Raw genomic sequence first — 21,302 nt, 5'->3', positions numbered from 1 at the left:
GCTTAAACATGGTAAATGCTCAGTAAATGTTAGCTACTCTTCTTCTTTTTACTATATAGATGAAGAAAATGATTAAGTCTTAGAGAAGCTAAGTAACTTCCCTATGTTTAAAAAGTGGTGTGATGGAGATTTGAACTCTGTCTGGCTCCAGAGTCTAGGTTTACTACTACTAAGCATTCTAGGAAAGGAAAGAGTAACTGCAGATGGGGCAGCTTGAGTGTGGTGTTGGTGGAGGGTGGGGGAGAATGAAAGGCACAGATGGGTGAATACAGGGACATGAGGCTGGATTTGGTCTCAGGCCACTTGTGGAAGGCCTTGTGAATCCTTGGGTAGAAACAGATGTCATCCTAGAGACAACTGGGAATCAAGGGAAAATAACCTAGTCTATAATTATTTTGCATTATTTATTTGCATTGAATAAATTTGACAAGTAACATTGTATAAATTTAAGGTGTACAGTGTGTTACTTTGACACATTTATATGTTGTAATATGATTACTGCTGTAGCAATATCTGTTATATTACATAATTACAGTATTCTTTTGCATTTCAGTAAAAAAAAAATTCCCAGCATTTTCCTTTGATTTAAGCTGTCTTCTAAGCCAGCTTTATATTTTCAGTGAATAAATATGGGGTAAAAGTTCAAATGGGAGAGTCCTCAAAGATTAGTGAATTTACAGAAGAGATCTCACTAGACCCATGTACGTGAAACTAGTTTTTAGCCACAATTCAGGCACTGTGGTTCCATAAACTGTGCCTTCTCGTTGCTATGGATTTATTGCCTCAAGGATCCTGGATAAAGTTAACCAGAACTATAAGCAGATGTGGAACATCTGCCAAGGGGCCTAGATATTGCATATCTGCTAGCCAACATGTCTTCTTCCTGTTGAGAGATTGATGTGGGAAGTCAAATCACAATCAGATTACTTGGGGAACATGAAATCAGAATAAGTTTAGGAAGTCACACGATTCAAGCAGGGCCAACTTCGTGGGCAGGTGACCCATGGTCCCATGTTTATTGGCACCCCATGTTTGGTTCAGTACTCTGGTATCACCATCTTGCAGTTCTTAATTTTTGAGCAAAGACTCTACATTTTCATCCTGCAGTTGGCCTCAGAAGTTGTGTACCTGGCCTTAGATTAATGAGTTTAATGACTACACTATAATCCCCATGGGTCACCCATTTCACAGTAAGCATATATCCCTGTTAATGGGCCTGTAGGTTTGTTCCTTAATGCAGTAGTTCCCTTCAACTGGATGAAGCCTAAAATGGTACTGTGCTAGTATATTCACCTCTGATGCCATTTATCTGACTTTTATTACTACCTTATTGACATACCACTTCTTTTGCCTGCTTATATAGTGAATTAAATATTGCCCTGGATGTATTTCTTTGGGTTGATTTTATGTATTTATAAGCAGACCATTACATGTGTATTTAATAGATTAGCTCTCTGAAAGAATTCATGTTTTCTATTTCTTTAAGAAGTGCCCTATCTATATGTTACTTGCATGTTGTGGATGAAATCAGTAACTCTGAAATTTACGTGAAAGTGGGATTAACTGGCAGAACAGGTTGGAGGACAGAGTATAAGCAAAAATATTTTGGTAGGATAGAGGAATGTGGCTAGAAACCAGTAGTCATTGGGACCGTAGGTTGGCTGAAAACCATGCTGTTAAATAAATGAAAAGACTTAGGTAAGAGGTAAGGACACACGTAGAGTTTTTACCCATCACTCCCAGTAGTTGGGCCCTTTTTCATCCTTGGCGATATGAGGAGCCAGGAGGGTTTACAGGAAAGAACAAACATGATTGATGACAGGATACTAGGAGACATACAAGAAACATTTAAAAATAACACTAAAAGTTTGTTCTGTCCAGAGGACAAAAAAATAAGGGAATCTTAAAGTCTTCAATTACTTGAAAGTTTTTTGAAACAAATTGTGGAAACATATTTTTTCGATTTTAATAATGGATTGACTGGAATTTCAGCATAAAGAATTTGCAGAAAATAATGAGTTAGACACTTGGATTATGAAATCAATGAAATATTAAATTTTATTTGTGATTGCCTTATTGTAATAGCTGTATTCATCTGTATTTCTTTAGAATATGAATGTATGATTTAAAAACCAAATGCCTATCAATCAAAACATTTCCCACCTGCTCTGTCTTGTGGGACTATCAAAGTAGTAAATTAAACAAAACCAACATCGTTTTACTACTTGCCCATCATAAAGTATTACTGGTTCCAGGTGAGTACCTATTTATAAGGACCTTGGAAGATTTAATACAGGGTTTTAAATGAATGCAATACCATGCAATGAAATAGTTTACATCATTAACAAAAATGAAATGTAAACTGTCAAACATTTTGCAAAGATAAAGACAATATACTCAAAAAAAAAAAAAGAAAGAAAGAAAGAAAAGAGTTCATGCTGATAAGAGATATCAAAAGCAAAAAGGGACAGAAGAGCGAAGGGTATGAATAAAAAGAAAGAAATAAAAGTGGCTTATGGAATTATTTTCAGTATCACTAGTAATCAAATAATTGATCTTTAAAAGGAACACAATAGCGTCTGAAAAATTAGCAATTATTGAAAAAATGATGCTACTTTGCACAGATAACCTTCATTTTCATGTGTCCTGAATGGCATAATGGCTAAATTATTTATGATATGACTAATTATGCTATGAAATATTACTCAGTCATGAATTTTCTTCATTTTTTGCAGATTAAAATGAAAGAAATTGCACACAAGGCATTCTTAAGTGAAAATATCAGAAACTTGTTTTATGCAATATGGTTCAAGTGGCATTGTGATGTATACGTAAACCCATAGAAGAAAAGATGGGACAAAAAGCACCAACATTGTTACAGGAGTTTTCTGGAATTTTAGATGGTCTTGCACATCTTTCCTACTCTGTGCTTTGAGAAGTTTCTCTAATGATATTCTTTTGAAGTTTGAAGTTTTCCCTCCCAATCAGGCACACACCACATATCAAATGTGCTGGAGGAAGTAGGGGAGATTGCAATCCCCACATATTCTGGTCTCCACACTTTTTTACCTGAAAAACATAAAATCCCAAATAAAGAAGCAAAGTACAGAAGATGCCACTGGGTTTGACAGTATCAATGCGAAGACTGGCTTTTGAAACCCAAGATTGCTGATGGTCTTGGCAACCTGGATTTTTGGGTTCAATTCTAATTTCAAAACATGTGTTCCGTTTTTTTTCCCCATATGCTCTATGTGTTTCATTTCTTGATTTAGAAATCATAGGTTTTAATGCCTACAGAATCTATTTTAGGTGCTTTAGGAAGAAGGCCTTTTGTGTGAAGTATACAAATTTGCAACAGTCTCTCAAAGACCATCTTTCTACAATTAGAGGCAAGACCTAAAACACAAGTACTCCTGAAGGAGGTAACAGACCTCCTGTGACTGAGAGCAAGGACCAAGGACCCCAGGCTTCTTGTCTTCAGGCCCCAATTAGCGAGGCATCATTCTATGTGAGTTTAATACACCCACAATCATAATTACAAATCTTGACATTTAAATGCTCCCAAAGTCAACACCCATCCCAGCAGGGTTAGCCACATTATCACTAGTTAAGGAGATGTAGAGCAATTAGAAGGTAAAGGAAAAGGTTAGCTCTACCACTCCGACGGAAGGAGTTCAGCAGCTAAACCCACCTGCAATTGCAGTGTTAATTTTTTAAAATACCGGCTTCAAAGCCTTGTCACCCATGACAAGGAAGATGTGAGTCTAAATGGAATATTTAAGAGCGGTGCTTCTGCAGCCCTCAATCAGGCTGCGCACTGACCTTTGCATAGTCTGCACCAGTTGCTCGGCTGTCACAGAATGCAGGAGAAAGTAGAACATCATTGGACCTGTCATGAGGTCAATCAGCCGGTGCTCAGGCCAATTTGCTAAAGAGTCTGTCCCCTCACCAGTCTGATGAAATGGAGTACCAATTAATCCCAGCTAATTTTCAGGGAGTTGAAAATGTCCTCGTATTTGTTGTCCACTCACCACTTTACCTGGCCTGGCGGGCTCTCAGGCCTGGAACATGAGGCCACCTCAGGGACACGTGAAGCTGTTGAAACTTGAGTTTTAGGCCAGCAGGGTGACAGGTGATGATGGCACACCTGCCTCAGGCCAGCACTGCTCTATTTTAGTGAGAAGGCTCTGTGGTTTGCAGCCTCCAAAGATAGGGTGTGTAGCTCCAGTGCATGCAGCAGACATTTTCTCTTTGAAAATTGTCATGATCTAGAAAGATCTCATTGTTTGTTTGTTTTCTATCAACCTATCAATTCCTTATCTGTCTTTAGAAGGTGCTGGCTTAGTCACCATTCTCTGCAGAGATTTACTATCAGAGCTGTTGAGTTGTCTTAAAAGTGGAAAGGTTTTTTTTTTTTTCTTTTACCAAATAGACTGTTCTATTTGTAGCCAAGTCTCATAAATTAAAATACTTGTCAAAATAAATGAATAGTATGTTTGTTATATTCATGACTTAAAATCACGTTTGATTGCTTACTCATTAATCCACAAAATTAAGCAACATACCCTGGATTGCAGTCATTAGTACAAATAAGCAGAATTCTTCTAACCGTCAGATGTAGTGGAGAGCACTGTACGGTTGTGTTTGTTTCGAAATCAAGTATGTTAATGCACAAATTAGTTTTATAATGTCAGGTTTCCTCTGGAAGAACACCAAGCACTTAAATGCAGTCCACCAGCAGGCAGAATTGGGATCATAATACACTAAGTGGATTTTAGATGGAAAAATTATAAAATGTAATTTCACATCAAGCCTCGAGGATGGGCAGGAGCTATTTTGTCCACTGTGGGAGCATAGATGGTAAGGGAGGTTATTTTTGTTCCTAATTGGATGGAAACATCTGGACTCAGGGAGATGGTATGTACCTTAAAAGTGTAGACCTCTACATAACGATGGCTTTGCTTTTCCTCTCAGGTATAGCAGAGAACTTAAGTCACTCTCTTACCTCACCCCTTTCCATGTACCAAGTACCTACTAGGAACTTGGAATGTAAAGTCAAGTTGTACTTGAGGGGTGCCTGGTTGATTCAGTCAGTAGATCATGCACCTCTTGATCTCAAGGTTATGAGTTTGAGCCCCACAATGGGAGTAGAGATTACTTAAGATACAATCTTTTTTTAAAAAAGTAGTAAAGTCAGATTATACTTCAATTCTCTCATCTGTAATGTGGGGCTAATAATACTAGTCTCCTAATGTTTTTTTATGAGTATAAAATAGTATTTGTAAGCACAGCACCTAGCACATAGTGAGGGCTGTGTAATTTTTTGTTAAAAGCATTTTGTAGTTATGTGACTCATGGTTTCAAATAACTTACAGGTTTGTTTTTTCAAGTAGCTTACAGTTATAGAGGCAAGTAAATCTGGACCTTTGTGCTGTGTAGACAGGTAATGATAGAGACATGGATGGTATTGTGGGAACAGCAGAGAGCCTTATGGAAGACCTCATTTGTGGGACTTGAACTACATTTTGGAAGTCACGATAATATAGGATACAGAATTTTAAGTTGGAGCAGGACCACACCAGATTATATGATGGAAAGCCCACCTGCACAGTAGTGTTGTGGGTAAACACTGGGGGCTGGACTGGAAGCCAGAAACAAGTTGAGGTCTTTGCAGTGGAGATGCGAGGACCTGGCCGGAGGAACTGAGGCATTTTATTGTAAAGGAGTAATCCCTGCAGAGAGAGATAATCCTTAGATTCCCTTAAATTACTGCCTTCAGGGATCTGTTGACCTGCCTATGGATGGCTGTGGCAAGGCTGGACCTTGGCCAAGAAGTTACCAAAGAAGTGTTCCCGAGACCACCACAGCTTTGGGTAGAAAATAGAAGGAAGGAGAGTAAAACTGAGCTGGTAAAATAGGAATTACGTGAATCATACAACATTGTAAACGTATGAATGCTTTGTCATTTACAAAATGTTTTTCCCTGTGCTGTTTTATGTTTTGTAGTGTAAGATACACTCCCTTAAAAAAGAACATTCTTCCAAAAATGTAGGTTAGATGTGTGTGATTTAGTTAAAAATAATTCGGAGAGAGAGCCGTTTGGAGCCATTTGTGTGTACGTGTATCCATGCATTTTAAAACATTACCTTCATTTCTAATAGTTTCATTTCTAATAACTCTCCCAAGACCTTCCAAGCCCTTGCGAATGGGTAAAATTGAGAAGCGTCCAGTGATATACTAGATAAATGGCAAGCAAAGCCACTCACTGGATTGACATCCTTTTTGAGAATTTCTCAGCTAGTTTAACCTTAAGGATTTTCCACTTTCTTGTGTGCCTGTTGTTAATATGTATAACTTAGAGACAGTGAAAATAGTATTACTAACAAAGCCAGATATTTTGAGGTTTTATAACTTCTGACCTTCGTGTTGCCTCAGAATGCTTGAAAGTGCTTCCATCTTCTTTACCTGTATGTTTTTCCCATTGCTGCCCCTTTGGGGTCCTTTAGGGAATGGCTTGGTGGCTGCCACCTGACCTCCATGGGGCCCTTTGCTCCACCACTGTTATGGATGAAGGGCACAGAGGAAGGTGTTTTCAGGCTTTCCTTGTGTATATTAGATGTCAGTTGTGAAGGTTGTTTCATAAATGCTGAGCTGTTACTCCTAAGGAAAGTCAAGAATGAAACAAAAACAAACCCAAGATTCTCTCGAACTTAAGCGAGTCACAGGAAAAATATGATCCAGTATAAATGCCTTTCATGTATATCTGACTTCTGAGTGAGTTACTGCATAATTAAAGGAGGTAAATGTAGTTTTGGCCAAAATGTTGGTGGTTTTTTAATAGACATATTTTTTTTGTGTCATTACAGGCATTTGTAGGCAGCTTCCTCTTTAAAAAGTGATGAGAATAAATAGGGTTCTTAGTACAGTTGAATAAATTATGTAATTTTCTTTAAAATGAAGCTTAGAGCTGTAAAGTTTAAAAAAGTCCCTATTACAGATTTTCAGTTTGGAGAGGAAATGAAAATTGGTTTATCTCATTTACTGAATGTCGATTGAACTTTTGTGAGATTCAGAGCTGTTACATACTTGCTCTAAGGATGCTAGATCTGATGCTTGCATCTGATGAAGATGCTAATGTGATCATGCTAATTTTGAAAATCTGGATTAAAGCTTTTAGCTAGCTGTCAAAATCCTATGAAGGAAGATCACCTATTTTCAGACCTTTGTTTAAAGTGGCATAAAATTAACTCCCATAGCCAATTGTTATTTAGTTATAAGCAGATGCATACATTTAAATGAAATTCTGCAGTGTTTCACTCTGTTCCCAAAGGTGATAATGTGTTTTCCTCTACTTGTGAAATTGTTGTAATTTCACAGTCTTACTTAGATTTAATTGTGTTTATTAAGATTTGAGACAAATGATTCCAATTTTATTTGGTAGGATCCTGGTTTTTTTTTTCTTCGTCTTTTAATTTTACTTGATAGTTGTTGGTAATATGGAATATGGATGAAACAGTAAAAATAGCAATCTGTTGTTAAATTCAACAGTTTAACCCAAAGAACTCAATATGGCAAATAAGCTTTTCTTAGTAGTACACCAGTTTACTTGACGTGTAATTAAAATAGAGCCACATATTTCTTCCTGTAATTACTAATACAAAAAATACACTTTCATAAATTATATTCTATGAACATTTAGATCACTTTTTTATTCTCTAGGCTAAAGATATTATTATCTGATTGTTAGAATCAGATTATTATTTTTATTGTTGTGAAAGTAACAGAATGCTACTAGTAGGTCGATAACAGAGCAACCACAGCATGAATATTGAAGGACTCTGCAAAAAATGCACTTGGTGGCATTTATTATTCAAATGTTTACTTGTCAGTATAGAAACTGGAGGCATTGGTATATTCCTTCAGTTGAGGTGGAATAGACAGCACAGCCCATGTTATTGCTAGGTGGAAGAGCAGTACTGCATGTCTAAGGGTTGTGTGTTCTTGTGTGATGAAGAGCAAGAAAAAAAAGAAAAACAAAAATTACCCATTTGATGTGTTTGATCTTGGTGCTTTCTCTGTTCCTCTGTCAATCCTGTGATGAAGAGATTAAAGAGAAGCAACAAAGTAAAAGCAGAATATGGATAAACAAGTCAAGTGGGATTTAGTCTGGAAGCCAGAGAATGTTAACTATGGTAGGAAAAGGAATTAACATTTAACCTGCCACTGTGTACCGGGCTCTGTGCTAAGCATCTAGGCATGTTAGGGATATCATCAAGGAAATTAACATCCTACCTCCACCCGACTTACCCCTCATCACACACTCACGCACACATGCACACACACGCACTCCTGCATGCACACACACATCTTTACTAGTGATATTGATCGTAGTCATCCTACAGTTTGAGTCTAAAAACAGGCCTGAGTCCCTGAAGAGATATTGATGGTGTGAAATTGCAGAAAACACATGGCTCTTTTGATCAAGTGTATTATTCCGGTTTCATGGATGTTGTAAATTATCCAAAGTTCTTCTATTTCCTTTCATTTTTTAGTTTTTTGTTGTTGTTGACTTTTTCATTATTTTGACCTTTACAAGGTGAGTGTGAGAAAAAAGATGGAAATAGCCTCTAATGTGGGATTTGTTGGTGATATTTTTTCTAGGAGAATCCTAATTTCAGATGTTCTTCCGATATGCCTTCAGTGGTGGGCAGGAGTTGCACTTACCAAAACTAGTGCCTAATCTTTGAATTGGGAATCTCATCTGTGTGCTGAGATCCAGTTGTTGAATATAATTTGTACATGCTACATTAATGTGTTTCTTTTTTCCATGTTTTTCTAAATCCTATTTAGAAGTTAGGCGCATTCCTGAGAATTACACTCCACCCCGACCTCTCAAACAGAGGTCCTATGAAACACGTAGATAAACACTGTACCTCTTCCTGGTGACTTAATTTTACTGGCGATTAAAGAGAAGAATCTTTTTGTATTAAAACAAGCACAGAAAGCTGATAGAATGCAAAATATAAGACATGAATTTGTAAAAGCTGAGCACTTCTGCTGTGAGTTTATGGTATGCCAACTCAGGCTATGCCCCCACTACCTTGGGGGTTTATTCACATTTGTCCTTAAGCTACGTTGGGGCACACATCTAGCAGCTTGACACCAGGTACCTCGAAGTGGCATATTGGAGGAAAGTGGGCGAGGGAGTGCCTGGAGCCAGACTGCTAACCCTGCCGCCCTCTCCATCTGCCATCCACCCCTGGTGCAACACTTCTACTCCTTCAGAGACCAAATGAGCAGATTCTCCCTTTCAGAGTTGAGCCTGAAAAGAAAAGAAACACACATAATCTCTGTCTTTGGATCTTGTTGTGGCAGAAACAATTTCTCCCAATGTTGAATGGAAAATGAGGTATTTTCCCCCATAATAACAAAACCAGAACAACAGTAATAATGATGATGATCAGGATCCCTGGGTGGCGCAGCGGTTTGGCGCCTGCCTTTGGCCCAGGGCGCGATCCTGGAGACCCGGGATCAAATCCCACGTCGGGCTCCCGGTGCATGGAGCCTGCTTCTCCCTCTGCCTGTGTCTCTGCCTCTCTCTCTCTCTCTCTTTCTCTCTCTGTATGACTATCATAAATTTAAAAAATAGAAAATAATGATGATGATCCTTGGAGGACCTTTCGGCTATGTGTTGCTTGCTTATACTCATTCACTGCTAAAAAATAATAATATGAATGTTTATCCTAAAAGCACATGAAAAATCTAGGTATCTTTTATTGCTGTGCTGTTTTAGTATCTGTTCTTGTATCTGTTCTTGCCTCATTTTATTAATTTTACTCCCAAAAATATATGTTCGGTGCCTACTATATATATTCACCATTTGAGGTGATAGGGATACAACAAAAAAGACAAAACTCTCTGTTTTCTTGGAGATTATATTCTAGTACAGTTAGAAGGGCAATAAATAAGAAAAGGTGAAACATTGAGGGGGTGATAAATGCTATAAAGAAAAAGCATGGAAGGATAGGAAGTGGTGGTGATATTGCAATGCAGAGACTGTGGCCTTTGAGTAGAGATGAGAAGGACAGAGGAATAAGCCATGGAAATGTCTGAGGGAAGACTCCCTCAGGAGGAGGGAACAACATATGCAAAGACACTGAATCAGGGACAAAGAAGAAATCACATAGCTGGGTGGAATCCGAAGAACAAGGGAGAATGTGCTCAGAACATGACGTCAGAAAGGTCACGGGAGCCCATGACCAGTTAGTCCATTGCAAGCACTTGAGCTTCACTGTAAGTGACACGGGAAGGTGACCAATCACAGGAGAGATGTGACCTGCCTTGTGTTTTAGAAGGGTCACTCCGTCAGCTGTGTTGAGAATGGATTGAAAGGGAGCATGGGTAAAAACAGAGAGGCCAGATAAGAAATAGTTGCAGTAACCCATGGGAGAGACTGGGAGTACGGTCCAAAGTGGTGGGAGTGGAGGGATAAGTCAAACTGTGATTACATTTCGAGATTTGTTGACAAATTGGATGTGTGTGGGGTGTATGAGAGAGAGGGAGAAAGGAAGGGGGAAAAGACATCAAGGATCAATAGGAGACTTTTACCCTGAGCAACTAAAGAATGGGTTGCCATTAATTGGGATGTAAAACAGTTACGGAAAGATCTTTGTAAGGTCATTTTCAGTTTTTGACATGTTACATTAGACAATGGACCTTGTGATCCTGGAGTTCAAGAAGAAGCTCTGGGTTGAAGATTTAAGTTTGGAATTTATCAGCATATACTTACATCCATGCCATGAGACAAAAGAGGTGTCCAAAACAAATTTAGACATATTCCATATTTTTAGAGATGGGCAGGAATAAGGAGGAGGACATTAATGGTGGGCTTGGAGAGTTGGAAGATGTCCAGGAAGCAAATGAAGAAAATAATTTAAGGAAGAGGCCATGATCAACTCTGTTCTGAAATCAAGCCTGAGAAATGACTTGGGATTTAGCTACCTGAGGATTGGTTTTGATCTTGATAAGAACAGTTTCCAGGGACCAGAAGAGTAAGAGCCTGACTAGCAAGAATGGTAGTAGGGAGACTGGAAATTGCTCTGTGGACAGCTCTTTCAGATTCTGCTCTCAAGGCAAGTTGAGGAAATCACATTATATCTGTGGGGGTCCTGACAAGGTTTTCAAGCTCTACTTATTGTTTGTTTTTATCTTTGTTTTGAATGGGAGAATGAAGAGTATCTTTGTAGACTAACCTTCTTGTGTCTATCTGGGGGTAAGATACCTAAATACTGACAGAGATCTGTGTAGACAGAAGTTTTGGTTGGAAATAATGGCTGTGTGAAAAGATCTTGGATTTTTGGGGTCTTTGGGAAATAGGTCGCACAGCATGACCTGAGAATATTGACCTTACAGAACGCGAAGAGAGGGGTCGCCAAAAGATGGGTGGGACAGTAGAAGAGGAAGGCATCCAAATGAAATACTGCCTGTTTGCATTTTGCATAGCGTTTAGGTTGCTACAGTTGCTGTGATGTCAGTGAAAAATCTTCCACATGCCATAGAAGTTCAGTCTAGGTGAAACCTTAACAACAGAAAACTTTAAATAGAATTCCTCCTTTCGTGTCCATCTCCTCTCTGTGGGAAAGGTAATTTTTAATGAGTTTAAGGTCAGGGAGGAGAGACCATTTTCATGCAATGGACACCTTAGAAATCAGCTTGCTTTCTGCTGAGGGACTAGAAGAGTGGTTTATGTGAATTAATGCTCCTCCGTAACATCGTCTGCTGGGAACTCTGCTGTCTAGTAATGTAGATGTTCTGATAAGTCATCTAGCTAATAAGCACCTACAATGTGTACAGTTTAAATAGATTGTCGTTACTGAGGCAAGTCTAAGTGTGCACATTGTGGATGTTGAGATGAAGAGTGCGTGGACAGTCGCTTATCAGCCAGCCCCAGTGGAGCCAATGACTTCATTTGGGCACCACAGATTCAGGAACTGAACCTCTTCTTTCCAGGAATAGAGACTCATTTACAACATCACTTCTCTTTTTGGAAAACAGTCACATCATGGTCTGGAACCCTGGGTCGGAAATTTAAAAAGACTAGATTTTAGTACCTATTATTATTTCGTCTACCCTTTTGAGGTAGAAACAAAATCTCTGAACTCTTATGTTCTCTCGTTTGATAAATATGTGTACCATTGTTATTACATATGCTGTAAACTAGAGTGGATATAATAGTATGGAAAACAGTAAAATATTTTAAGGAGGAAAAATTACATAACAAAGATAATGATTTATCTTATGAATTTTCAGTTTTAAGATTCTATATTATGCTCCAGATTGATATTCTGTTTTCTCTTTCTCCCAGTATTTAAGGCACATTACGTATACTAGCAGTTAAGGATGTAGCAAGAGGGAAAAGTAAGATTTTAGTCTTATTTACACAAAATTGTTCATAGAACCGGTATAGTAAGCCACTTTGCCTCGCTGATTGACAATTAAAATAAATGTTACTAAGATGTGTTAGATTTCACCAATATGCAAAACTGAAATTATAATTATGTCACACAAATAGTGGTGAAAATAACACTTCTAGCACATGTTAAAAGTTGATTTTATTTTTCTTTTCTCTTTTTTTTTAAGTTTTTATTTGAGAGAGAGAGTATGAGAGAGCATGAGCATGGGGAAGGCGGAGGGGTAGAGAGAGAGAGGGAGAAGCAGAGTCCCCACTAAGCAGGGATCATAATGTGAGACTTGATCCCAGTGTTCTGGGATCATGACCTGAGCTGAAGGCAGACACAACCAACATAGCCGCCCAGGCTCCCCTATTTTCCTGTTCAAGATTTAAAGTGTTAAACTCTTCACTTTGACCAGATGATTAGAAAGATACATCTACTGATTATTTTTATACTAGAATAATCTTTCATTATTAATCTATTTAAGTCTTCTCTCAAATCAGTTCATCAGTGCTACCAATTAAAAATAGAAAAATGTATGTGCTCAATTTCAAGAATTAAAAATAATGCCTTGGGAGTAGCATTTCTTTCCTGTGGTAAGAGGATTGTTGGATTTTCCAATTAAAGAAGTCTCCATACTGGAAATGAGTAGTCAATTATGAAAATTATTTTTGAATAGTCAATTTGCATATCCCTAATTGTATTCATTTCTTTTGAAAGACTGAACTTGGAATTTATGATGTTTTGATTGATTACTCCTGCATTTGTGTTATTAATACTATTGCTAACAAGGCTCCCCTATGAATGGGCCTTGGAGTGCCTTTTCTGAATAAATGTTTGAATCACAAGTAGGTTTGTTTTATTTAATGAATGAAAAATATCTAAAGATTTACTAGCAGCTTTCAAATTTGCACACACTGTACTTTATTGGGTTGACAGTAGCATCCCATCACTGCCTACTACATGCACATTTGGACTTTTCCACACCACCTGATGAGAAGTGTGTGAAGTTGCTCTATGGTGGTGCTGTCTGCCGGCCAAAAGTACAGCTTCAGCAGGACTGTCCTGTTTATACAGCAATCTTCATGCAATGAATACTTTATTACATTTTGCCCTTTATGAAAAATTACTTGGAAATGGACAATTAAATGTTTTTATATTAATGACAAGAAACAGTTCTCATATGAAATAAAATTGAGATGAAGATGGGAATAATTTGGTTAAAAGTGCTGATGTTTAGTCTCACTGGACTTGACGTTCATTGGACTTAAACCAGTCAACATAGTGTCATGAATGAAGAGAACAAAATTAAAGGGATGTATAAAAAGGGGATATTTATGTGCACAAAGTGAACACATTGTGTGGAAATATACACATTTATTTGTTGTGATCGTGTCTAAAAGGACAGCCACAATTATAGATTTTATCATATCTTAGCTCTCTGAGGCTGGAATGGCCTCTTTCACCATGTAGATCTATTGTTCAGCTTTTGCATATTCCACTTTTATTTCTGGAAACCCTCTTTAAAAATACTAAGGTCCTTTTTGGCATATTGGAAAAGGCGGCGAGGGGAGGGGCAGCCATTTCCTTCCTAAAAGAGAGCCAAAATCAGTTCTTTATTTCAAGAGTAGACAAACCATGAATTAAATCCTGAGCACCTGCTTTTTGCATTGAGAGGTTTGGTGTGGTACAAGTTTTCAGAAGCTATTTTCTTTAAAATCAAATTAAGATCACAATCCGCTGGATATAGTGTTGTGTGATACGCATGCCATTCAAAGTAATTAGTGTTGTTGGTTTTGTTTGTAGCTGATTGCTGTGTTTGATGAACAAGAACCACTCCACAAGATGGAGAGCCCCAGTGGAAACTCTGCAGGTCGGCAGAGCCCAGATGCCTTTGAGACGGAAGTGGCTGCCCAGTTGGCTGCATTTAAACCAATTGGTGGGGAAATTGAAGTAACCCCTTCTGCTCTGAAATTAGGTATGTGTATTTTCACTGGTATGTTCTTCACTTGGTTGAAATATATCATCTTGCTGGCTATAAGTTGCTTCTACTATTTGAATTATCCTCTTAGTATCTTTCCTTAAAATTCTGGTTTGTCTTCGCTTAAAATTATTTTTACGTAGCAATTTGTAGCTGCTGATGCTCTGACAAGGGGATGCAATTTTTTCTTGAATTGCAGGTGCATCTGAATTGTGTACTCTTGAAGTACCCTACAGGACAGGCTGGTCTGTAAGTGATGGGGTTTATCTGTAGCCCAAGAAGATGACTTAAAAAAACATCTCTCAAAAGTGTCATGTGGTGAAAGCTAAGATTTATCAAGGAATTCAGACTAGAAATAAAGGTCACTTTCTGTTTCAGCCACCTTCTTTTTCTCCTCAAACTATGTCGCTTAGACTTTGGGGAAAACCTTTGAAGTTAGTCTTTTAATTCTGTCCTGCTGATTTATTCAAACAAGAACAACACACCCAGTAATTTTGTTTGGATTTCTTTATTTTTGTTTTGAGGGCATTGGGAGAAAAATAAACATTCTTCTAAAGTTTCCATGAATTTACATCTCCAAGAGCAATGTCAGTTTTGGGTGATACCTCTTAGAGATAAATTTAGGTCAGTTTAACAGCATGAAGCTTTTGAAAATCCACTAACATTTTGGTACTTAAACTTTCATTCCTGTTGAATGTATGCATATGTTTGAGACTCCTCTGAGCACCTGTTATATAGGTTAATTCTCAAGGTAGAAGAACAGAGGCTTTTACTACTCTGCAAGGGGAATATTTTCCTTGCAAAGCAAAGTATATGCTTAAAATTGTAGAAGTCCTCCTACAGAAGACTCATTTTTCCCATTTGAAACAAAACGTTTCTGGAGAGTTTATTTTACATACCACACTACTGAATATCCATATTTGGTACTAATTTTCTGGAAAGCATCTGTGGTGCCGCTTTTTATAACAAACCAAGTGGAAATTAATGACCTCTAATCTTCCTGATTCTCCTCTATCCTTTGGAAACCCAGCTCGTGAAGCGGTGTTCTGGAATGTGGACGGCGGAGGGCTCGGTGGCAGTTTCTCTCCATCCACAGCGAGGTTTGTGGCTCCGGCAACCTCACCGCCCTATCATTCATTTGCATAATGGATGCCTTTTTATCCATTATGCAAATGGTATGGGAGGGAAATTAGGCAATAAGGGAAGACGAAAGGAGAAAATTGCTCTTGCTTGTTTTAATATTCTATTTATAAGCAAGCACTGTGTGGTCCTTAAAAGGCTGAACCCTGGAGTACCCTGTGCTGGGCAATTTGCTTTTGCCTTCCCTTAGGAACTTTCTGAGGGTAAAATAAGTTTGTTTTTCTTAAGCTTTCTCAGCTTCTTCTGTTGAACTGTCTGAGCAATATAATGTTGAAATCAGGAAGAAAAAGTAAGCTGAGGTTCTTTTTCTTTGAAAGTGAATTTTTCTACTTCTTCAGTACTAACTTCTGGTGAGAGAGAAAATCTTTATTATGTGGGAACTACATGCCAGGCACTGAGCTCAAAGCAGTGCACCAAGTGTTCAAGCCCTTTGCTCCTAACAACTCATTTAAGCCTCATAATAGTTAGCTGGGCTCTCTTATTCCCCTCATTTAAGAGATGAGGAAACAAGCACGTAGTACTTAAGTAATTTATCCAAAATCACGTAGCACAGTTATTAGGTGGCAAAGCCAGGATTTGAACCCTTTCTGGCTCCAGTGTCAGGAACAATTATTCTGTGCCGCCTCATATATCAGTAGTCAGTGAATAAAATGATGGTTTTTCTGGGGTGTACTTTGTGAATATACATCTAAACCCTGAAAGTGTCTCTTAACTCCCTGGCTCGAGTCCCTTTCGGGTGGTACTGCGGAAGAAATGATGAGGTCGGCTAACCTTCCTTACTGGCGGGCGGTCAGTGTTGCCTTGCGGCCCTGGGTCTGACGCCCTGGCATCATCTCCGGTTCCTCCCCCCTCTTGCCAACCAGCCTCACTTCCTTCCGCCTTCACCTGCCCGACCACTGCAGCAGGCCAGAGCCGCTCCATCAATCAGACTGGCGCAGAGGCCTCGAGCTGACCCCTCTCCTTACAGGGCCTGCTTTCTCCAGCCCCGGCTCCTGCCAGCGCTGACTTTCTAAATCACAAATCTGATTATATAACTCCCTGCTTAACAACTTCCAGTGGCTTCCTATTGCGCGGAGAGCCATGTCCAAACTCATTAGCAGACTGATGCAGATGGTTCCTCGGAATTAGCTGGAGGAATTTGGGCAGGGATGAGTGATGAAAAAAATTGTCCCTTATATGCCCCCACAAGTCCAGCAGACTGAGTACTTTTCATTTCTGGAACTTTAAAAGCAAAGGACACATTTGTCAAAGTTTCTCAGAGCAATTAAAGGCGAGAGCAACACAACCTGCTTTGGTATCTGCCCTCGGGGAAGGGTGTGTTCATAGATGGGGGGCAGGTGCCACCTCAGGATGGAGGGGTATGCATGGCAGCAGAGATAGTGCTCGCCGTTCCTGGGGAGTGTGGCCTGGCCCTGCTATCAGGCCTGGTCTAAGATTCTGTTTAGGTGAAGCAGGGGGATTGCCTAGAAGGAGTAGCATTTGTGTTCCAGGAATTCACCGTAGCAGGGTGCATATACAGTGCCAGACTCTGGAGCCCCAGCTCTCCATCCCAGCTTGTCACTCAGCTCCCAGAGGCCATTGGAACTGGTTCTGCTTCCCATGGGGCTCACTTGCATAGGGTAATATGGGAGACATGGGGCTTCTTCTCACAGATTTTCAAATTCTTGAGGCCCATTCAAGAAGATGGGGAATTGAATCATTATCAGCTCACATGCTTATCTCTCTTTACAGGACACAATTCAACAGATAATAGGAATCAAGACATGTTCATGATTAGGTCATATTAATCACCAAAAATGTGGGTTCTATTGATACCTGAAATAAAAATAAGCTTGATATCAGTATAAGTTTTTAAAATATTTATTTATTTATTTATTCATTCATTCATTCATTCATTCATTCATTCATTCGAGATGCAGAGAGAGAGGCAGAGACACAGGCAGAGGGGGAAGCAGGCTCCATGCAAGGATCCTGGGACTCCAGGATCATGACCTGAGCCAAAGGAAGGCTCTAAACCACTGAGCCTAAATAAATAAATAAATAAATAAACCACTGAGCCACCCAGGCATCCCTCAGTATAATTTTTATACCTCTTTCCAACACAAGATAATCATAAATAATGGTCTGTTAAAAGCCAACAACATTCCCTACATACATACAGAGATTCGCCCCTCCTTTTTTTCTGCCAAGGTGAAATAGTTATGCACAGAACATGCCAGAAGTTCATATTTACAGGCTCTTCGTGATCTACCTACATCTTCTCTGCCCACCTTTATTATGGTCATTCTTCCACAGTTACCTTGACATGCAGGCACTATGAACCACTTAGCATTCCCCAAATTTGTTTCCTTTCAAGCCTCTGTGCTTTTGCAGGTTCTATTCTCTTCACCTTGATCCTCCCTTTGCCTCCTTTCCACCTGGTGAATTTGTATATACCTTTTAGATTCATGCTCATATTATGACTTTGTTTGTAAAACCTCTTGAACATCTTCAAGATAGTACAGTAGGTATGCAGTAAAGTTCTTAATACTTCATCAGCAATGATGAGTTATAGAGATGAATTGGAGAAATCTTCTACCGACCTAAAGGGTTCATAGCCTTATACCCTATAAGCTAATGGGGTACATATTTTTATTTATAGGAGGAGTTTCAAATCAATTAGGCATCTACATAATTCCAACTTCATTCATCTAAATTATTTCTTGCCTTTTATTTCCCGATGGATTTTCTTTTTCTTTTTCTTTTTTAAGTTTTTATTTATTTGAGAGTGAGAACGTGCACACAAGAGCTGCAGGAGGAGCAGAGAGAGTGGGAGAGGGACAAGCAGGAAGCCATGAGCCCCCATCCCAGGACTTCGAGAACATGGCCTGAGCTAAAGTCAGATGCTTAATGCAGGAGCTGCCCCACACACAATGGCTTTTCTAATGTAAAGCTAAATGACTAAATCCTGATGCAGAATGATTTGCTAATTTGGACTAACACTTTACGATTCTGCTTCTGAAATTGGCCAGTGCTTCCCTACTATAGCTTAGAGATTGCTAACCTAAAACTCCATTTAAAAGAAGAAACATAGTAGAACAAATACTTGGTAGAACAGCAAAGAATCATATTTACAGAGTCCACCTGGACTTTACAATCATCCAGTTCAGGGATTTTCCAAGTCTTTGGAGCCCTTTGGTACTTTGAATATATTTTGGGATTTCAATAACTATGTTATTGTAGCTAATTAACAAATGACATTTATTGAGGATTTAAGTTTTAGGTGCTATTCTAGTTTATTCATGTTCACTCTTTGTATGGATAGGATTGGTTATGCTAGCAGGGAAGAAAGGGATGCAGAAGGCTGAGGAGCAAGCATAGAGAATCCTAATGCCTTTTAGAAATACTATGGTGAAGGGACACCTGGGTGGCTCAGTGGTTGAGTGTCTGCCTTCAGCTCGGCATGATCCTGAGGTCCGGGGACTGAGTCCCACGTCGGGCTCCCTGCATGGAGCCTGCCTCTCCCTCTGCCTGTGTCTCTGCCCCTCTCTGTGTGTCTCTCATGAATGGATAAATAAAACCTTAAAAAAAAAAAAAAGTCCTACGGTGAAGAAACCCACTTCCACTCAAAAGAATTCTTAGAGGCCCTGACAACAGCTTTTGAAAAGTGCTGGTCTGGAAACAGCACTTCCATAGAAGCACTTCCACAGACATTTCCATAGAATTTCACAGCAGTTCTCTAGACAATTGACATTATTTTCCAAATAAGCAAAATGTGTGTTCTGATGTCAAATAACTGGTCAGGTAAAGAACTAGAACTGGACCCTGTGTCTGTTGGTTTCTAGTGCAGTCCTCTTTCAACTACATGACATTTTGGGATTAATTGCCGATTTCAATTACCATGTCTTTTAATACTATATGTGATAAAATACCACCTCATATCCTTTTAGAATTGAGATAGAGCGTAAATTAATAAATAGATACTATGAATAGCTGTAAGTCAAAATCTATTTAAGGGAATAAAGACCAGAAAAAGATGGAGAAAATTTCCTTTAAGTCCTTCTGTAAGTTTTTTTTTTTTTAACAAAAAAAAAAAAAAAAAAAAGAATTCTTTCTCCTCATCCCTTGTAGGTTTGCACATACATGCATGCATGCATGTGTGCGTTTGAGGGAAAACCACACCAAAGCCAATGTGCTAATGGGATACATAGGTGATTTTTTTTCTGTATTGTGGATATTGAACTCTTTCTGACATTTCAAGTATCTGCACATAGGGCCTTCTGTACATAATACAGATTAGGACAACTATTTTGAAATTTGGAAGAGTAAGGGTCTCTTAGCCTTCCCAGTGGGTAGTTCCTGTGCTGCCTTTAGATCTGTGGTGCCCAACCTGCTGCTGTTCCACCAAAGACCTCACAAGGTCATAGCCCCAATCTTGGCCATCCTTGTCCTTTGAGAACCAGTGGTGCAGAGCTGGTCCCAGACCCTACAGTATTTGATCTAACTGCGTGCCCAGATAAATCATTTAACTGGTATCTATCAGGACCACATCTTTCCAAACAAAATTAAATCAGGACACATTTGTCATTTCCATACAAGTGAATGGTCTGAACTGAGACCATCCGGGTCACCTCGTGATGTGTCATTACCATGTTTCCTTGCCCCAAAGTTTTCTCATCTATAAAACAGGCCTTGCTTGCCCTAATGGGCTATGATGGCTTTAGGAGAATTTTATTCATACCACACTAAATTCGAATCTGACCCCATGCGCCTGCCAATTTCTGTCCCATGGCCCCAGTTAATTAGTGGTTTTATTCTTGATCTTTGAACATGTTTTTCAGTACTTCTTGACTGAAACTTGCTATTTTGGGTTCAAGCTTATGTGAGAAAATATTTTCTTTAGTTATAATTATTTTAGCAATGTAATTTAAACAGTGTGTCAGGATAAAACGTATTTGGGACTTGGTTGTTGCCAGTCCTGTGATCTGTATTACCCAGATATAAAGCAATCTGATTAAAGTTTGGAGTTGAAATAGCGTTAGCTTTATTCTCCTCTTGTGTGTTAAACTTTGAAGATGAGCTTACTTTCTATTTGAAAGTGATTCTTGTTTCTGAGACTTGAAAGCTGAAAGGTGCCTCAGATGCTTTATTGTTTCCATGTGTGTTTGTGCTTCAAAATTGAAATGGAAATTATGATTGTGTGTTTGTTATAATATAATTATTTTCAAAACACTGAGTTCCCTTGTCTTTATTTTCAGTAGTTCTCTGAAAAAAAAAAAATTATACAGCCGTAGATTAGTGTTGGAAATTGTGACCGTTTTCTATCTGATTTTGACTAATTTACTGCATGAGGGAAACATATGGGAACATTTGTCTGAATTTTTAAGGAAACCAAATCCCTTTATGGCACTGATCTTCAGGAAAAAATAAAGAAGGGGGAAGTTTATTCCTTTAATTAGGCTGCAGTGTGTAAGTAGCTGCTGTGCCCATAATGTGAGTTTAAGTATTGGCATCTGACCCTAGACAAACATAGTCACACCACACACATAGCAGAACTAAAGCTCAGGACTGGCCTGGGCTTCTGCCGAAGTCTTTGAATTCTGACTACAAAGCTTACAAGCATGTGCGGGTTCCTCTTTGCTGGAAGCCCTCCACTGTGGACTGTGAAACCAGAGTTGAAATTACCAGGCAACTGAGGTCATTTGCTTGGATGAGTCCATAAGTCATAATTTGGTCACTGAGTTTCATCT

General features: G+C 38.9%; 1 protein-coding gene across 2 annotated transcripts in view; it reads left to right on the top strand.

The window, feature by feature from the left end:
- PARD3B (par-3 family cell polarity regulator beta) overlaps nt 1–21,302 on the top strand; it is a 982,784-nt gene that overhangs the window by 375,098 nt on the left and 586,384 nt on the right. For both annotated transcript variants that reach the window (XM_072742730.1, XM_072742729.1), the window contains exon 3: nt 14,259–14,430. In XM_072742730.1, coding sequence (XP_072598831.1) covers nt 14,259–14,430 — 172 coding nt within the window. The remainder of the gene's footprint in view (nt 1–14,258; nt 14,431–21,302) is intronic.

This window comes from Vulpes vulpes, chromosome 16, assembly GCF_048418805.1.
Source record: "Vulpes vulpes isolate BD-2025 chromosome 16, VulVul3, whole genome shotgun sequence".
NCBI classification, from domain to species: domain Eukaryota; kingdom Metazoa; phylum Chordata; class Mammalia; order Carnivora; family Canidae; genus Vulpes; species Vulpes vulpes.
The sequence above is the reverse complement of the archived record's forward strand: the minus strand, read 5'-3'. Positions and strand labels throughout refer to the sequence as shown.